Below are 14,456 nucleotides of genomic sequence, written 5' to 3' on the forward strand. Positions count from 1 at the left end.
GAATAGCTAATGTGTGCTATATAAACCTGTATAAGACAGCTTTATCAAAAGCACATTTTACATTTTTAAATCAACATTTTATCAACACCTAAATAATAAAAAACATAAATTACATTTAGTAGAGATCGCAGTTATATGCCATCAAACACTTTAACCTAGTTGCATAAACTGAACTTTAAATGATCTACAGATATCGCAAAAGGCACTATAGTCATTCCTCCATATTCAAAGAGGAAAGATTTCAGGGCCCCCTGTAGATACCAAAATCTCAGGATATTCAAGTTCATAAATTAAATAGTGTGGATACAGAAAGCTTACTGTATTCTCAACATTTCAGCTGAACTGTTTTCCGTCCAAATTTTAGTCTGCACATATCTTTAACAGTTTTTAAAAAATATCTGTATGAAAGCCAAAGTAACGTTGCCCTTTCTAATCTGCTTGGATGATGTTCACTTTAGCGGTCCAGCAGCAGAAATATTATCAAAGATAAAGGCCTCTTGCATTCAGTGATTAAACACAAGTGGGTTTTACTAGCCAGCATCAGTGGCAACCTAGGTCACATTGTTTTGTTGCTATTGTTCAGTCGCCAAGTCATATCCAACTCTTTGTGACGCCATGAACTGCAGCATGCCAGGCTTCCTGCCCTTCATTTTCTCACTGAGCTTACTCAAACTCATGCCCACTGAGTCGCTGATGCCATCCAACCATCTCATCCTCTGTCTCACCCTTCTCTTGCCCTCAATCTTTCCCAGCATCAGGATCTTTTCCAATGAGTCAGCTCTTTGCATCAGGTGGCCAAAGTACTGGAGCTTTGGCATCAGTCCTTCCAATGAATATTCAGGGTTGATTTCCTTTAGGATTGACTGGTTTGATCTTGCTGTCCAAGGGACTCTCAAGAGTCTTCTCCAGCACCACAGTTCGAAAGCATCATTTCTTTAGCGCTCAGCCATCTTTGTTTTTTAATTAATTATTTTAATTGGAGGCAAATTACTTTACAATACTGTGGTGGGTTTTGCCATACATCAACATGAATCAGCCACGAGTGTACATGTGTCCCCCTATCCTGAACCCCCTCCCAACCCCCCCATCCCATCCCTCTGGGTTGTCCCAGTGCATGAGTGCCCTATTTCATGCATGGAATTTGGACTGGTCATCTATTTCACATATGGTAATATACATGTTTCAGTGCTATTCTCTCAAATCATCCCATCCTTGCCTTCTCCCATAGAGTCCAAAAGTCTATTCTTTACACCTGTGTCTCTTTTGCTGCCCTCCATATAGGATTGTTGTTACCATCTTTACAGTCCAACTCTCACATCCGTACATGACTACCTGAAAAACCATAGCTTTGCCTATATGGACTTTTGTTGACAAAGTGATGCCTCTGCTTTTTAACACACTGTCTAGGTCTGTCATAGCTTTTCTTCCAAAGAGCAAGCGTCTTTTCATTTCATAACTACAGTCACCATCCACACTGATTTTGGAGCCCAAGAAAATGAAATCTGACTGTATCCGCATTTTCCCCATCTATTTGCCATGAAGTGATGGAACTGGATGCCATGGATCTTAGTTTTTTGAATGTTTACTTTTAAGCCAGTTTTTTCACTCTCCTCTTTCAGTTTCATCAAGAGGCTCTTTAGTTTCTCTCCAGTTTCTGTCACTAAAGTGGTATCATCTGCCTGTCTGAGGTTGCTGATATTCCTCCCAGCCATCTTGATTCCAGCCTGTGATTCATATCCAGCCCTGCATTTCACATGATGTACTCTGCATATAAGTTAAATAAGCAGGGTGACAATATACAGCCTTGACATATTCCTTTCCAAATTTAGTTACTTGTAATTTTTCTGAGGAGGAGGATAAGATTAGATTATGGAAGACAGTCCAGTAGTTCTCAGGGAAAATTAGAATGACTAGCATATTGAAATCTTGAAGCATTTTTACTGCTCTCTGCATTGGTATATGTAGTATTAATATACTGGAGAGGTAAGATTGTAAAAGCGTTAATACTACTGAGAAACAACACAGTCTTATTAAAAAGTAGTCCCCACCCACCCCCCGCCGAGAAAACAGTAGCTTTTGAAAAAGAATAAAATTTTGAAGTTGACAGTCGTCACAGTAAATGGCAAGAATGGATCTACCATATGCTTTATATTAAGAATAAGAAAATTATTCATCTTCACAGTACAAAAAACTAGTCATCAAAACACAAAATTTAAGAGAAATTTTCAGTATAATTATCTATATTTCATGGGGAAATGGGTATCTTATTGGGGGAATAAGCTATGTTCCCTGCTCGTGTTCTTGAACAATTTAAAAGGACAATTAAAAAACAAACATCAGAATGTTCTAAACAGATCCTCAGCTTTTAACTATGATTAATTTTATTTCTAAGAGAAAAATAAAAGTACTCTGCATAAGTAAAAGCTTATTTTATGTCAGGTACAATGAAAACCTGCTTTGGGAACTTTTTAAAGGTGTGGTATAAAATATCTGTTGTAAACTTTTGGCTGTTGGACAAGAAAAAAAAAATTTGTTTTCCTAGCTCCTGAGTTACTTTTTCAAGCATGAGAAAGTATTTTAGGCAATATTCACTAGTTTTTCAATTCAGAAACCAAAGCAATTTACAAAAACCTCAACAATACAAATTAACTATAAATTGAGCAAAAGAAGTAGAGAAAACATGTAAAGAGTAATTAATGGATTCTGAAAAGCACAGAATAGTTGAAAGAACTATAGTTATATTACTTGAAAGTTCATACTGCAACTAAAACAAATTATCACAAGTGGTTTTTTTTTAACATTCTGCTTGATAGCCTGCTTTAAGACAGTCATCATGATATAAACATTTATAAGGCCTTAAAACCATCTTTTTACTTGTTGGTTAGTATCAATTTCTTTCTATCATTTCCAAAGTAACCCTGTGTTGACAGGTATTTCATCTAGGTCTTTAAATTCAACCTGAGCTTCATGATAATTCAATAAGCACTTGACTATGTTCTTATGAACAAGACCTTCACATTTCTTTCCTTTTTCCTAGGCTACAACTACAAACACAACTTTTCCTTGGTGTGACAGATATGAAGAAAAAAATTTACATAATCAAGAAAATTCAATGAGTTATTTCACACCTTGTCTTCAATTTTCTCTTGGCTTAGTGACTCCATTGGTTTTCCATTCTCGCCTCAGTTCTAAACTCCCTTCTCTTCTCTAGTTGATCTCATCTATTCCCTTTGTTCATACACCATAGCTGTAAATCTCATCTACATACTGTGAAAACTCCCAAAATATTATCTCTGCTCCAGACCAACTAAATCACTATCTCCATTTAGAATTATCACAGGCATATTAAAATAAACATATTCAAAACAAATATGCCTCCATCCCAAATCACTGCTTTGCAAAGGTTACAGCCAAACAGAAATCCAGAAACCGGACAATCATCTTTAGTTCTCCCCCTTAATTCTGCTCACATTACACATCCAATCCATTAGTTAAACCCCAACAATTTTCTCTCTAAAATATATCCTAAATCTGTCCACTTCTCTCCACACCATCTTTTACAAACCTAATCTTAACTAACTTCAAACTCTTGTTTGAACTACTGAAATAGCCACCTGGACATCCACTGTTGAGGAAGGTATTTCTAGAGGGAAGAGGAAGTCTGTCTGGAATAATGTGTAAGAGCATGAGCAAGACAAAGAGAGCCTTTGTGGAGGGGCATGTCCCAGTAATGAGCAACTGATACAGACGAGGGAAGTGATCAAATACATAAGCATATAAATATATGGAGGACAATGGGAGCCAGATTTCTCATTGTAGCCTGGAGATGGAAACACAAAAAAGAAAACTAGAATGAACCCTGCGATGTTAGATTTGAACTGGGGATGAACTCAGCAGGGATGAACAGATAGAAGGATAAAAACAAATAGATACTAATGTGTGAGATGATCCCTCTGCCTAAAATGCTTTTCTCCCAATTTTGCCCATGGCTGGTTCTTTGTCATCCTTCCTGTGAGCCTAAATGTTACCTCCTCAATTTCAGGCTTACCTTTTCTAACTACCCAAACAAGACTCCTGTTTTTGGTTTTTTTTTGGTTTTAATTTACTTTGACAATTTATATTTCATTTTCTGTTATCCACTGTAACTCTCTCCTAAAAATCTGCAAGCTCCTTGGGAATAGAGTTGTACTTCACACAGCAACCAACAGGGTTCTCTGCATATGGGAAGATACTCAAGTTTTATTTGCTTAATGAATGATATCAAGAAAAGGTAAGAACTTTCTTGCTTATAGAAAGAGAAACCAAACAAAAAGAATCCCATCAGCTCTCTTAGTGATCTGCTTCTTCATCCTTATGCCCAGTCCCTCTCTAACATTTCTCTAATCCCCATACACAAGCCCAGTCTCCATCAGGTCTCCTTCCCCTGCCCTACACCTTCCCACAACACAAAAAGGGAATCCACTTTTATCTCTCATTTTCCATAGAACTGTTCTGAATTTCAATTGTGGTGGTTACATGACTCTGTGTGTGTCAAAATCCATATGTCATTTAAATAAAGTTAAGAGAAAATTAAATTGCGTGTATACAATAATCACAGTCCTTCCCGAATGGTACTGAAAGAATACATCTATGGCACAAAAGTTTAGATGCATCACAATTAAATGGTTATTAAAACTTTTAAACTCACTAAATATTTACCTCTTATACCATAGGTAGAAATTACTTTTACATATTAAATCCAATCTAGTTCTATACTAGACCAACTTAAAGACCCAAAGGTGGCCAAATTAGGAAAGTTTAAGATCACTCAGTCTCCACGGAACTACTGTCAGACCAGTCAACCACAAAAATGAGACAAAGTAGAATCTTCAGATGAATTCAACTTAAGCAACTTTCCAAAATACTACTTGCAGTGACGAAAGAATCTTTCGCTAATGGAAGTAGAGATAACTTAAAACAAGAACAAAAAAAGTTTCATGAGGTTACAAAGAATTTCTCTTGAGAACTGCAATATCTTCTATACTATTACTACCATATGCTTTTCCACACTAGATCACTTGGACTTGGGCCAAGGTTTCAGAAATGTACAATATTAAGAAAGCAAACATTTTAAAAATAAAGTTATCTATAATAGCGATGTTTTACTGAATATAGTCTGTAAAGTGAACACTTAGTTTTAAAACACTAAAAATTTTAAATGTAAAAGATTAATACATTTTGTTTCCTGAAGATAATAAATAACATCTTTTGACCCCACTTTATCTTCTATTCCATTCTTGCCCCTGCTCCCATTCTGGACTTTGTGTATTTCTTAGCTAACAATAACTCCTAGCGTAACAGTTGAAAATTACAGCTTTCCCTCTAAAAGGAAAAGGAGTAAGTCAAATTTCAATATGTAGACTCTACTGTTGTTCAGAACCTCTTCAAGGTGTTCAGTATCTGGCTATTAGCTATTGTACACCAGGCACTATGCTTAGCAATGGAAAACAAAAGTAACAGTATGTCTGTGTGAGATACAGCAGAGGTCTTTGAAGGCATCTAAATTGTATTCACTAGGTAAAGAGCACAAAAGATTTTATAAAAGGGAATGATACATTCAAATCAGTATTTTCAGAATATAGTCAATTACACTTCAATAAAACTGGGGGAAAAAATACCATAAAAATATTTTATGACTGTAGCTCTGCGTATTGTTAGCTTATAGGCAGGGGCATCTGTTATGAAGTCACTAGCACTACCTGAACATAATCATTTCCCCAAACCAATTCTCAGTGTTACCATTCTTTTAAAATCTCTTACTTTAGGGAGAAAATAGATGTCATCAGACATAAATCTCTCCAAGTTTTTCCCATCAAACCTAAAAATCTTCATCTTCCCTGCCTTACAATAAGAAACACATTACCATAAGTCTATCTCTTCATCAGTGCATCAGAGCCTTGACACTCTGTGTGGGATTTTTCTGACCGACAGCTTCAGCGCTATTTGAGAACATACTAGGAATGTAGAATATTAGGCACCACACCAGCCCAAATGAATCCGAATTTGCATCTTAACAAGTTCCCCAGGTGCTTCACAGTATGCACATTAAAGTTTAAAAAGCACTACTACTGACAGCAGCCAACGTTCCCCCAGTTTCTCAGAATCTGAATACTACGAATTCTCCATTCTCTCTCCTCTATGACCTCTAAAAGAAAAAGCCCCACACTATTTTTCCCAATACAACTGTCTCAAAAGTTTTCCACACTCTGGTCTCCATTTCCTCCTGTTACTCCTCAACCCATTCAAGTCTGGTCCTCATTAAGATCAATGATCTTGAGAATGTTGCTAAATCCAAAGGACATCTTTGAGTCTTCACCATACTTGACCTCTCACCCGTATTCAGCACAACTGTCCTTTCTCTTCTTTAATCACTCTTTCTTGTGTTGACATGTACACTAATGATGTAAAAGCAATGGTGGATAAAACTGCTGGTGCTTTAGCGTGAATCAAGGCAGCAGCATTAAACTGTACCATTGGTAATCATTTTGTATTTTCATTGCCAAGCTATCACATGAAAAGAAAAGGTCAACTTCACTACTTTGATAAAGCAAATATATATATATGCATACATTTGATTAAACCTCAAGCCTTTTTAAATTAACTTAAAAAAACTTACAATATTGTGTTGGTTTCTGCCACACAATCTCAAACCTTTTAATTTGTATTTTTTTAATATTCTACTTAAACAAATAGGAAGTAAGCATAAAGCACTTCTGCATACTCAAGAAAGATGGTTATGTCAAGGAAATGTAGTTCACAACTGCTGGAGAGTTGAACTAGCCACTTGTTTCATGCAACATCTTTTTTACCTGAAAGAACTTTAGACAAATTGTGGTTACTCAGACTTGGATATCTAGCAAACATTTTTTCAAAAATTAACCAAGCAAGCATTCCACCTCAAGGAAAAACAACTGACAGTATTTGGTGCCAATGATAACATCTGAGCTTTCAAGCAAAACTTACAACTTTGAAAAACTTGCTCCTGCCACCATGAGCTTGACAGATCCCATTATTTGAAGACTTTTCTGATTAAGTACTTATAATAACAAATATGAGTTTGTGACAGTGTAGAATGGTATATAGCAACACCAGGAATATCTGTATAACTCAACAGATCAGTATTTTTCACATGACCAGTGCAAGATCTTTTAAACTTACACTTGGGTTAAAAAAAAAAAAAAAAAAACACAAAAACCACCCACCCAAAGTACCAAACAGGCCAATAGATTTTAATCTACAAGAGTACAAGTTCATTGACATGATTTCAGAATCCACATTATAACTAACTCTTAAGAAACTATCACTTTGCCCACTTTGGGTATGATATCAAAGGAGACTACAAAATTATGCAAAGACATCATTACAACATTCCTCCTTTTCCCAGCTACATCTATTGGAGGATGATAATTTTTTCATATATTGCAATCAAAACAACATAATGCAACACAATAAATGCAAAGCAGATATGAGAATCTAGCCAAATCCAAATTCATGATCTCCACCCCTCCAAAACATGGTCCTCCTGGGAATTTCTTGGTGGTCCAGTGGCTAGGACTTAAATGCTTTCACTGCAGGGGTCCGGTTTCAATCACTGGTTGGAGAACTAAGATCCCACAAGTCATGTGGTGTGACCAAAAAAAACAAAAAGAGGGTGCTCTTTTGACTTTCTCTCTCACTGAATGGCATCATCCATTGTAATCTGAATTATCCATGGTACTGTCTTCTTTCTCACTCTGATATCCAATCATTCAACTATTTGACTATTCTACAAGCATCTATTCTGTCCTCATCACACATTTATTATCCATAGGGCAGAAAAAATTAGTATTTTTAAGAGACACATTTAATTCCATCACTCACTCTTTTACATCACTGCTCTTAAGAAAAAACCAAAAGCATACACAAGATTCCATCTGCTCTTGCCCCAACTTTCAACACAGTTCTCCAGAGACCTTTCCATGCCCAGTCATACTACCTTTCTCCAAATTCCTCAACCACGACATGCTCATCCCACTTCAAAATTCTTCACATGTTGCCTTCCCTTTAAACATCCTTCTATCTCACCACCTTATACTTCATCCTTTAAATTCTTACTCATCCTTCGTATCTCTAAGAAAAACCACTCTGACTACCTCCAGGTCATGCCCCTGCTACCTGCTGTCACAGCACTCTGAACTTTTCCTTCGCTGCACTTATCAAAGCCTGTAATCACAATTTTATTTCTATAATTATTTAATATGTGTTCCTTATTAGACTACTAGGCACCGTAAGAGCAGAGATTGTTATCTGCTTTCGTCATTTTTTTTTTAACAATAAAAAGTAGGAAGACAATTTAAAAGATTAAAAGATTTATCACTGGTGTAGATATTTTTAAATAGCTTTTACTGTACATACACAATAGGAGGCTTTTACCACTGTATTCAGTATTGGAATCCAAACTTGAGGCAGTCTTTCTTAGGATATTTCTCTCTGGGAGGATACACCAGGAAAATGATTAATGGTGGTTGCCTCTGGAGAGGAGAACTGGTCACCCAGGAGACAGGAAAGGGAGAGACTTACACTTTACTGTATATCCTTCTGCATCTTCATAATTAAGTAAAATGATTATTTTTTTAATATGAGCTTTCTGGTGACTAAAAGCACTATCCCTAATATTCCATTTACTGGATCTTCTGGGGAGATGTTAGATTCTTCCCAGAAGACATAAATTATATTACTTGAAGATTTAGTAGCAGGATCTACAACTGCCCAGGATTTATCTACTTTTAAGAATATGTACAATGATCATCTATTTTGATGCGAATGCAAAACTACTCATTTATAACTCATTAAATTTATCTCAAATGTATAACATATTAAATTTAACTCACTAATGTATCACAGATGAAAGCAAAAACTAACTCTGAACTTGAATTTTACTTTCTAGAGCATTACCTTGTTAAGTTTAGGCATTAGTAAGAAGTATCACAGCTTCACAGAAAACGTATATCCCTTAACTTCAAAAAGACCGTCAAGGGGTTTCTCTTGTGGCTCAGTGGTCTAAAGAATCCACCTGAGACACGGGTTGAATCCCTGGTCAGGAAAGATCCCAAATGCCTCAGAGCAACTAAACCCGCGCGCCACAACTACTGAGCTCTGGAGCCCGTGCGGCAACTACAGAGGCGACAGGCTGCAGCCACTGAAGTCCAAGCGCCTAGAGCCTGTGCTCCATACCAAGAGAAACCACGGGGATGAGAAGCTCGCACAACCCACGGAGAGGAGCCCCTGCTCATCACAACTGGAGAAACGCCTGCAGAGCAACGAAGACCCAGCACAGCAAAAAACAAAGTAAAAAAAAAGTCAGAATGGGTACCAAAAAATGGATAGCCATGTACAATATTAAGTTAAAGAAAAAGAAACACTTAACTGTTATGTTTAAAGCACTGTTAGGCATCTCACTTGTATTATCACATTCAATCTCCATGAAAACCTATACTCATGTCTATCTCATTCCAAAGGCCATTATTTATATATCACATTATACGCCTTTGCTGACTAAACAAACATATAACTACTAATAAAAGCTAATCAGACAAAAACCTATCTGAATATATAGGCATCTTTTGCTTTACTTGACATAACTAAAAGGACTTCTTGCTACTATCTTATGAAATTAAGTTAAAAGAGATATTTTCACCCATATTTAAAATGTGCACATCATCCTACTTTTCTCCTGTCTTATTTGTTGACTGTTTCAAAAGAATTTTTAAAGGTTCTTCAAAACCCACCACAGTTTCATGAAATAAAGTCTCCAAATAAAATTCAACATTAGATATTTAATGACATTAAGTTAGCTCACTTTACTCAAAACACTTTTCACATCCATTCTTTCCTTTACTCCTCACAAGAAGCGAACCAGATATGAGATTACTGTCATTTTTACAGAGGAAGAAAGTAAAGCTCTCAAGGGGTAAACTTCATTTAGCAAACAAGAATCTGAACCCAGGTCTCTGATGACACACAGCCATTCTTTCCACCTCACCATGCTGAATATCTGGTTTAAAGAAACTAAAGACAATTTTCCTTCTGACAACAAGAAAATCTGGCTCCTGAATGAAGAAAGCAAGCTAAATAAAGGTTTAAAAAACAACTGCCATAAATTTAATCAATTGTCTACTTTTGATAGACAAGCTACTGATATACTAAATAAAACAAGGCTAACCATTCCAATTTGAAATTCTCTTATACCTACACTTAGTAAATAAAAAATATAAATTGAATCTGGTTTTAATTTCATTCACATTATATTAAATATGACCAAAGTCTGGAAAGGATAATGAAAAGAATAACAATTATATTAGGATGGTAGGATTTTGCATTGATGAGTTTGACATTTTAACAATTTCCTTTAAAACTGTCTTAATATAATGACACTTATTAAAAATGTCATTACAAATACCTCTACTACTACATGTTAGTACTTAATGGAAGATATGATAGTTGATGTGACTGGTACATACAACTCTTTAAAATACCAGATGTAATTCTCAGGTTAATGAAAACCCTCTAATGAAAGCTATGAACGCTCAAAAATCTATTTCACTGTTCTATGATTCTGACCAAAACAAGTGTTAACAGAGGGGCTAGATTATTATGTTCTCAAAATTTGCCAATAACTACTTGAAATAAATGAGCCACAGACTGCGATTTGGAACCGCCTCAATGGGACTTACAACTAAGATTATTAATTATTCATTTATTAATTCATCTTCATTAATGATCCATTCAAAAATGAAGATGATCAAAAATACATCAATTTACTGAGTAATACAGCCTTATTCCCACCTTAAAGAAATTAAGATAGTTATACCAAATTTTGTCAACATCTCAAACATTTTCTACTAATTACTTCAAAATGGCATTAAAACCAATAAAGAAGCATCTGAGTTTTCATTTACTTATCACCAGAATTCAAAACTATAAATATAAAATAAATAAAAAACAAATGTGTTCAGTATTTGCAAGTATCACATAAGAGGAAAAACATGGCATTAATGGCCAACCTAGTAATGATTCCTTAACATTTCTGCACAAATTCTACATAATCCTCTAAATAAAACTGCTTAAACTCTCAAATCTCAATCTGCTTCTACTATTCCAAAAACTATGCCATGTGGTTAACATTCAATTTATACCCTCTCCAAACTGAAATTTACAAAGCCATAAGTTGCTTTAACAGTACAGGAAATTCCCTGACAGTCTGTGTTCTAGTGGTTAGGACTCAGTGCCTTCACTGCAGTGGCCTGGCTTCAATCCCTGGTTGGGGAACTTAGATCCAGAAAGCCGCAAAGTGCCACCAAAAAAACAAAAACCAACAAACAAAACCCCAAAAACAACAATGCCAAAAAAACACAGTGTCCTAAAACTTACCAATGACAAAAGGGCAGTTGGAAATGTATTCATTATTATCTGTATTTTCATATCAATTTCAAGTCAATTTATTGATACAGAAATGAAGAAGCATTTGCATTTTCTCAGTTCATAACATGTTTTGAAAATGAATCAGTCAGGTTATGGGGTAGAATTAGCATTCTCTACTAATTCCTATTCAGTCAACAAACACGTATTTGTGTCATCACAATTATCATTACTGGAGTTAGTTTACCTACCAATTTTTATTTCTCAGAAGATTGTTAATGCAAAACTACAGAAGCTTTTCAAAAGATAAGTTTTAAAACTCACTAAATAAACTGGAGCCTATTATACAGACTGAAGTAAGCCAAAAGAAAAACACCAATACAGTATACTAACGCATATATATGGAATTTAGAAAGATGGAAACGATAACCCTGTATGTGAAACAGCAAAAGAGACACAGATTTATAGAACAGTCTTTTGGACTCTGTGGGAGAGGGCAAGGGTGGGATGATTTGGGAGAATGGCATTGAAGCATATATATTATCATATGTGAAACAAATCGCCAGTCCAAGTTCGATGCATGATACAGGGTGCTCGGGGCTGGTGCACTGGGATGACCCAGAGGGATGGGATGGGGGGGGGGGGGGTTCAGGATGGGGAACACATGTACACCTGTGGCGGACTCATGTCAATGTATGGCAAAACCAATACAATATTGTAAAGTAATTAGCCTCCAATTAAAATAAATTTATATTAAAAAAATAAAACTCACTAAAGAAAAATTCTATACAAACTCAAATCAGCAGATGGTTGAAAACACGTTATGCCCATGTCACTACAGCATCCCCAAATGAAAATGATGAAGGGTTGTACTTACGTTTCAAAACAACGATCCACGTTGTCAGACATCAAAAGCAGCATGCAGAGCTGTTCAAGGGCTATTAGTTGCATGTCCCTTTCATCTCCTTGTCCCATCTGCAGCCATTCCAGCAAAGTATCTGGGTCCACATCTGCCATTGTTTCTTAGGCTTCTTTGCTTAAATTTAAAAAGCAAAGGCAAAAATTCCTTTAAATGTCCAGGACTGAACAGCGTGGGCTTAATTTTTTTTCTTTTCTTTTACATCGGCTAGAGCCAGATTTTCTTGGTGTCCTAGGAATTAGAAAAGACTTGTAAGTATGTTTGGATAGTGTACTTAACCGTAGTTTTCCAACTTTCCTTATTCCTCGGGTTTAACTTCATACATTGTACTAAATAAAACCAGTTTTGCACAAGAGTATAAGCTGATTAGGCTGCTGCTTAAACTGGAAACCAGAGCCGTCTTTGTCAAAGACAGTCAAACAAGCTTCGGATCCCACTATTGCTATCACGAACATGTTTGCCAAAAGGCAAACACCACCTTACTAAGGGTTCTTTTTTTTCCCCAGAAAACTTCTTTCCCCCTCCGTCACCCAAAGCTGATTTTCTGATAAGGATTAGATTCAGTATTTTAAGGAAACTTAGCACTTTGATTCAATTCCCCTCCAAATCAAGTCTCTAAAATTAACTTCAATTTCTTAAATTCTGCTGATTTAATTTACTGCTATCCTTAAGATGTCCAAATACAAACGATATACAAGATCCATCTATGATTTGATTAGGAATTTTGGCAGTAGCAGCAACTGTTCTTAAAAGTTTAAAAAGAAATGCTACAAGTAAGTGCAATGGACTAACACGTTACAGATCAGAACACAGGCCAATCTGCGGTCCTCCTTCCCCATCCTCACCGAACGGGGCAGTTGGTTAAAAACAACAGCAGCCAACAACAGAGAAGCAGCCCCAACTGGCAAGTCAATACAAAAACTCAAAAGCACTCTGACGAGAGGACAGCGTTGGGTCCCTTGTAAACCAGCTGCAGGTGCATAAATCCAGCGGCAGGTTCCGGTGGGCACCCAACGGCGGCGATCTGCAAGGGTGACCCAAAACTCGGGGCCCTGCCGACGCGGCGCCGGGAGACGCAGGCACTGCGCTCCGGTTTTCCCGAACCAAACCCGGCTAAGTTAGCTACCTGTGTCGAGGAGGAGGGTAAGTTTTGGAGGTGGAGCTGCGAGCCTCTCTACCCGAGAGAAGGAGGCCGGAGCAGGCAGGGCGATCGGTCTCCCGGGAGCGGCGCCCGGAACTCCGAGGCCCGGCGGGACGTCCCTGGTCCCGTCGGGCGGCGATCCTTTCTCAAGGACAAGGCGGGCCAGCCATGGGCTCTGGCTCGGACAAGCCGGGGCCCGCCGTGGGCAGAGTCGGGGGAGGTAAACAAAGGGGCCAAGCGGGTGAGTCGGCGGCAGCCCGCCGACCTCACCAGGGGCTGGGGTCTCGCTCCCGGGCTACCGCCAGGCATCCCTGATCCCGGAACCAGGCCTGACCCTTCCGACCGCCGAAGGCGCTCCTGCGTCCCCTTTCCTCAAGCTCTTACCCAGGCCGTCGTCTCAAACCGCTCCGGTCCAGCTCCAAGCAGGCCGCGGGCTGAGCCAGGCCCGGCCGCGGCCCTCGAGTTCCCAGGAAGCCGCAGGCCGCGCAGGTCGAGCCGGGCTGACGGCACAGGAAAAGCCGCGCCTTGTCCCTCCCCTTCCTCCGCGGGGACCTGCTGACAGGAAAGCCAGAGGTTCCCCAGACCGGCGGCAGCCAGCTCACGTCCCGACCCCGGCACGCGGCTCCAGAGGCCCTGCAGCTTAGAGGCCCGCGCCGTGCTGCCAGCGGCGGCGGCGCGGGGAGACCGCGTCCATCGCGATCTGGGAGGGGGAAGGGAAGAGGGCTGGGGGAGAGCCGGGCGGGGAAGCTGAGGAGGGCAGCAGTGCGCCGCGGAGGCGGAGCAAATGGGCTCCTCTGGCTGCGACCCCGCTGGCCGCCACGTGGGGCGCTGTGGAGACCCGTCGGCCCGAGGCGCAGGGTCGCAGAGCGCAGGGGCGCGGAGCGACCGGTAGCTTCGTCGCCGCTACAGAAGGTCTACGGCTCCCTCGGCCTCGTCAGCTGTCGCTTTCCTATCGTACGC

The 14,456-nt window shown here is 38.8% G+C and overlaps 1 protein-coding gene across 6 annotated transcripts in view; it reads right to left on the reverse strand.

Annotated features, from left to right (window-relative positions):
* HECTD1 (HECT domain E3 ubiquitin protein ligase 1) overlaps nt 1–14,018 on the reverse strand; it is a 73,216-nt gene extending 59,198 nt beyond the window's left edge. For 5 of the 6 annotated variants that reach the window (XM_052659463.1, XM_052659460.1, XM_052659459.1 and 2 more), the window contains exons 1-2: nt 13,881–14,016; nt 12,314–12,586 (exon numbers count right to left, since the gene is read on the reverse strand). In XM_052659463.1, coding sequence (XP_052515423.1) covers nt 12,314–12,453 — 140 coding nt within the window. In that variant the 5' untranslated portion in view covers nt 12,454–12,586; nt 13,881–14,016. Of the gene's footprint in view, nt 1–12,313; nt 12,587–13,880 lie in introns of all 6 variants that reach the window. The other variant, XM_052659458.1, reaches the window with a different exon arrangement.
* Nucleotides 14,019–14,456: the final 438 nt, after the last annotated feature.

The sequence above is a fragment of the Budorcas taxicolor genome, chromosome 21 (assembly GCF_023091745.1).
Source record: "Budorcas taxicolor isolate Tak-1 chromosome 21, Takin1.1, whole genome shotgun sequence".
Classification (NCBI taxonomy): domain Eukaryota; kingdom Metazoa; phylum Chordata; class Mammalia; order Artiodactyla; family Bovidae; genus Budorcas; species Budorcas taxicolor.